The sequence below is a fragment of the Epinephelus fuscoguttatus genome, linkage group LG1 (genome assembly GCF_011397635.1).
Source record: "Epinephelus fuscoguttatus linkage group LG1, E.fuscoguttatus.final_Chr_v1".
Lineage (NCBI taxonomy): Eukaryota > Metazoa > Chordata > Actinopteri > Perciformes > Serranidae > Epinephelus > Epinephelus fuscoguttatus.
This window is the reverse complement of record NC_064752.1, coordinates 45,872,162-45,877,396: the sequence shown is the minus strand read 5'-3', so window position 1 is coordinate 45,877,396 and position 5,235 is coordinate 45,872,162. Positions and strand designations below refer to the sequence as shown.

At 42.3% G+C, this 5,235-nt stretch overlaps 1 protein-coding gene across 1 annotated transcript; it reads right to left on the bottom strand.

The window, feature by feature from the left end:
• Window positions 1–213: 213 nt before the first annotated feature.
• LOC125885836 (zinc finger protein 79-like) lies at window positions 214–5,005 on the bottom strand. Its single transcript, XM_049571638.1, has 2 exons — window positions 4,774–5,005; window positions 214–1,164 (listed from the first exon to the last, which is right to left on the bottom strand). Exons 1-2 carry the CDS (start codon window positions 4,958–4,960, stop codon window positions 359–361), a joined length of 993 nt encoding a protein of 330 aa, XP_049427595.1. The 5' UTR covers window positions 4,961–5,005; the 3' UTR covers window positions 214–358.
• Window positions 5,006–5,235: the final 230 nt, after the last annotated feature.

Here is a 5,235-nt window from a genome sequence, read left to right as displayed (position 1 = left end):
TAACTGACATGTTGGGTGCTTCTGCTTTCATTTCCATTTCTATACAACCTGTAACCTGTCTGTCTCTCTGCCCATGTTGCTTGCCTTGTTGGAATCCTGTACATTTGTGGCTACCACTGAACCCATGTCTGCACACCTTAAATAGGATTAAATAGATTAAATTGTCCTTTTATTACCTATGCATGTTCAACAACACAGCCAGTGCATCAGAAATCATAATGGACCACACTTTATTGCACAACAGACAAGACACACAGTCAAACACTATAACTGTACACTGTTTGATCCTGAAATTTGGCCAGTTAAAGCATGTTCACGTTTACAGATGTCTGGTTAGTTTTCTGTTGTGAGTCTTTGTTCACTTGGAGTGCTGTGCTCGGCTCCAGCTGGCCCTCTCTCTGGTGTGCAGCCTGAAGTGGGTGTTGAGGTGTGCTGACTGGTTGAAGCATTTCCCACACACATGGCAACGGAAGGGCTTTTCCCCCGTGTGGATTCGGTGGTGCCTCTTCAGCATACTGACCGTGGTGAAGCTCTTTCGGCACACTGCACAGCTGTACGGCTTCTCCTTGGTGTGCCAGCGCATGTGGACCTCCAGCTGGCAGGCAAAGCTGAAGCCCTTCCCGCATTCTTTGCAGCTGTGCCACCTCTGAATGCTCTGGCTTGGGTGAGAGGAGCGAGGCGGGGGCGGCCTTAGGGATCTCACATTCTTGATCTGCAGTATGTGTGAGCTCTGTTTTCCATTTGAGCGAAGCAACCCTTTCACCTGCTGGTCTGCTTTCTGAGTCCTGTGACTCTTTGCACTGCCGGCACGAGAATCGCTCTGTGGCGCTCTGCAGTTTGAATGAACAGTCATTGAGGATGGTAAGCTGTTGGCTGGTTGCTGTTTCCTGCTGTCACTCTCTGCCTTAATCTCCTGGGATGTTAGTGGAGGAGGGGAGATGCTCTGTCTGCTAAATGCAGTTTGCGCTGCTGGAGGATGTGACCTCTGTAGTGGCTCGACATGACTACTGTTTCCTTCCTCTGAGTCGCTTGCTTCTTGTGAACTATCTGTCTGAATGTTTTGGAGTTTTGGTTCTTCTTTAATTTGTGGCAGCAGCTCTGCACTGCTTCTCCACTCAGACTCCCAGGGCTGACCATCTTCCTGTGGCTGGACAGAGTGAGGTTCTGAAACATTACAAACATAACAGTTATGCTAGGTGTATTTGCATAAAAGATTGTATTGCTGTATGTTTAGCAGGGATATCCAAAGGTATTTTTGATATATCATTGCTATACACTAAAGCTCCTATTTTAATAGTTTTTTTGTCACTTTGTTTCAACTAAACTCCATTCAAAAATCTGCACAGTTAACCTTGAAATCAGAAATCAGACTGCATGAAATTTTTTTAGCTTGAGATAAATTGATCGGAGCAGTAACCCAGTTTTGATAGGTCACATGTTCTGGTCTTGTCCCTCCCTAGTCAACAGCCCCTTTTACACTGCCAATTCAAGGTGGGAATATTGTGCCATCCTGCCACCTCGCCATTCTGGAAGGTGCAAACACAGAATGGGGGAACAGAGTGGTCTAGCATTTGAGCTGGGAACGGATGTAGCAACAGCGCCGAAACCATGTCTGCAGGACGACATAATGGGCAACACAGCTGTGACGTTTTGACGTGTTATGCATGTGACTCACCGCAACAGATTTAAAAAGTAACTGATAGCAGCTCGCATCTAAGTCAATGAAGAAGAAGAGCTGCCGAAAATGTCCACAAATTGGGATAACAATGAGGTACAGGAGGTACCCTCCAAGCAGAGGACGAGATCAGCCGCCATATAACAGACGATAAATGATAGTTACTGTTATGTCATGCCATTGTTATTGTTAAGATAGAGCTGCTCACGCGTCTGTTATATGTCACACTAGAGGTTGATGCTGTTGTGTTTCATGTCACACCCGTCACACCTCTTTTGATTCTGCGATGCCAGGATGTTGTCTAAAATCAAACACAGGAGCTGCATGATGCCATAATCATTTGGTGCTTTGTAAAAATGCAAAGGCAGCATAAAGAAGGAACTTTATAACGGCCCTGTAGCGCGTTCTCTGTGTAAAAAGGGCCAATTTCTGGTCCTCCTTATTCAACTGCCTTTCAGCTCTGTGTAATACACATCTTGAACCTAACTCTCTCACCACCACCTTTAGAGTAACACCTGTGGAAACTCATGCAACAAATGTGCAAAAGACGCAACAGCATTAGTAGCCTCATAGCACACAGACTAATTCTTCTGAACTGGAAATCCAGCAAGCTCCTTCAACAGATGGATCAGTCCCTCCAGGATTTCGCAGGCATTTTGGAATTGTTGCAGCCTGAAATGCCTGATATCAAGGCAGCTTTTCTAAAAAAAAAACTGTGATGCATGTTGCGAGGTTTAAACCCATATTTGTGCAATTACATTGGTGGGGCAAGTTAAAATTGCATTAAAGTTATAGCGCTGTAATGGATTCGGACCTTATATTTCAGTGTTTCCCACAGAATTATAATCTATTCATAAAGCCCTTTTCCCACTGCACAAAAAACCCACTAACACCCACTAACATCTGGCTTTTTAATGCCATGGAAAAGGTTTTAATCGGTGTTCACGCCCCCGGTCAAATGACTCTGCTGTAGTCACAGGTATTTATCACCTCCAGCTCTGATTAGCGTTAATGGAAACACAACACCCAGGTGAATGTGCTAATTTTAGCTTCTTTACCGGCGAAATGCCATGACACACCACAACAAAATACCTTGAGACTCTACCCAAGCGGCGCTCAAACATCAATCCAAATTAGTCTGGACCGAGTTTGGAAGAGAAACTGAATGGGTGAGAGATTTAAGAACCACGCTGACGTGTTGTTTGGCCTGTCCGTGAGATAGATGGTGACATACCAAAAGAAAAAAAACCACACACACACACACACACACACACAAAGGCATACTCATCTACTGCAGAGCTGTGTGCACAGCGCTGATCTACTGGCAATTGGAGGGGAGTCTATCACCTATTTTTAGCAGGCTAACCCATGTTGAAAAATCCTGCGTACACACGCTAATTTGAGTGGGATTAGTAGGACCTATATATAAGTATAAAAAAACTAAGCAGTGTCTTTAAACAGTAAGTAGTTTTTGAACAAAATGATGTCCTCATATGGGGACAATGGGCTTCTTTTTAATAGCCACAAGTGTGTAATAAAGTATAAAATTGTTTATTACAATGCCTGAATATTGTTCTGCAAAAACAAAATGACAAACAATGCAACATTTGTTCAATGTTTTGTGACTCTAAGGGTTAGGGGTCACTGTTCAAGTCTAAAACTTTTTTTGTTTTGTTTTGTTTTTTATGATGAGAGATGAATCACAGAAGATAAAGGTCCATCATTCTTTCAGCATGTCCTGTATTAGCCCTTATATTAACAGAGCATTGCAGCAGTGGTAACTTTCTATGTGCTATCACTCCTTTTTCAAGAATGACTTTTTTTTCATGATTATTTTCCACATTTTTTCAGAATCAGTATTACAGAGGGCAACCTTCATAGAAAATCATGAAGTCATATATCATTGTAAAGCAAAGACTAATCTATCTTCTAGACACATTATCACGACACTGAGGAGGACAACAGAACTTGACCTTTGACCTCTAAAGCTGAAATATGGAAAAGTCTGAATGCCTCTACAAATGACTTTATGATTAATTTCATATTGATCTGATGTGCCTGTAGATAGTTCCACTATAAAGAGCACAAAAGAGCTTTAAATGTTACATTACACTGGTGACAATGAGATGTTTTCAGGATGAACTTGACTTTGTGTTGTTTGTTTCTGATAGAACTTTGTATTGGCCCTGTTACTGGGGCAGCAGTAAACAGCAGAAACACAAAATAATACAAAAACTCAAAATATTCATCTGGAAGTAGTCAAAAAAAAGAAAAAGAAACACAAGACAAGAAAATTGAAATTGTGGTTAACTTTTTCCCCTTATATGTTACTTTATTCTGGAATGGGGTGGGAAGAAAACTGGTTGATTTGAGAAATATGGATACTAACAGACATTTCTTTAATCACCCATAACATGAGAAAACTATCTCACAAGATCACTGATATATTAAAACTGAATATCTATGCAAATGTTGCTTCTGTAAAGTCCATACTGAAACAGGGCTCTCTCCATACAGACAAACACTGTGACTAGTCATCTCCAGATGACAACATGATCATTATAATGTACAACATGATCATTATAATGTACATAACTTGAATCCTAGCCTACCTTGTTTATGTATTGGTTCTATTACCGAAATATTGTATTCACAAAGCCAAACTTTCAATTAATAAATCTGTATTATCACTTGTAATCTAGTTTTGATGTTTCACAATACCATCTGCCCTGTATGGAGAGAATTTATATCAAATCACAGTGGTACCTAAACATTTCCATAGCTTCAGATATGATCATCAAGCCCCTGTATCCAGCGTGGACAGAGTAAAAATGCTGGTTTCGGAGGGATTAATACAATGATGTAGCTATTGTACCACGTATTTTCCTGCTGTTGTTATGTCAGTTTCCATTCAATAAAATAAGATGTAGCAGGCTGAGGTACGACACAGGCAGAACATCCTACTGTTAGCTACAACACAGTTTTACCCATTACCGTAGCTCCGTTAAAAACGGGACCTGTTTGGTGTGAGATCTGGTGTGACATTCAGTCTATCAGTAAACACATCGTACCAATGACAGGCAGCAGCTGCTCCTCACCTGGCTGCAGTAGGAGCCGTTGAACGGCTACATTGAGGAGCCGTTTGAGTCGCTCGTTCTCCTCTTTGGAACGCAGGATTTCGCTCTGATACTCCAACACCGTGTTTTTAACGGCGCGGAAAATCTCTTCAGCGGCCGCGGTGAGCCTGTCGTTCAGAAACACGTTCAGCAGCTCAAGTTTGGTCATGTTTTCTAACGCCGTCTCCAGAGGCGGAACGTCCTTCTGTTTACATCCACTGACCCGGAAGTAGAGGCATACCGGCTGCGGCATGACCCGCCCTCTTCTGCCATTCTCGGCGTCTGATTGGCGCGTACCCGCGTGCTGTAAATGTTCAGAGACACTGGTGGTTTGTAGCGTCACCTGCTGGACAGGAGGCTACACTGTAATGCAGATTCAAAGACTGGTGTTTTAAAGGAGCGCGTCACCCAAAAAAATCATCATTTGTATATCTTGAAATTTTT

Bases quoted from the DNA above. Each gene is read 5' to 3' on its own strand.
- LOC125885836 (XM_049571638.1), bottom strand. From the start codon at position 4,960: ATGACCAAACTTGAGCTGCTGAACGTGTTTCTGAACGACAGGCTCACC. The intron at 1,165-4,773 runs GTGAGGAGCAGC...GTAATGTTTCAG, and splicing joins ACGGCTCCTACTGCAGCCAG to AACCTCACTCTGTCCAGCCA.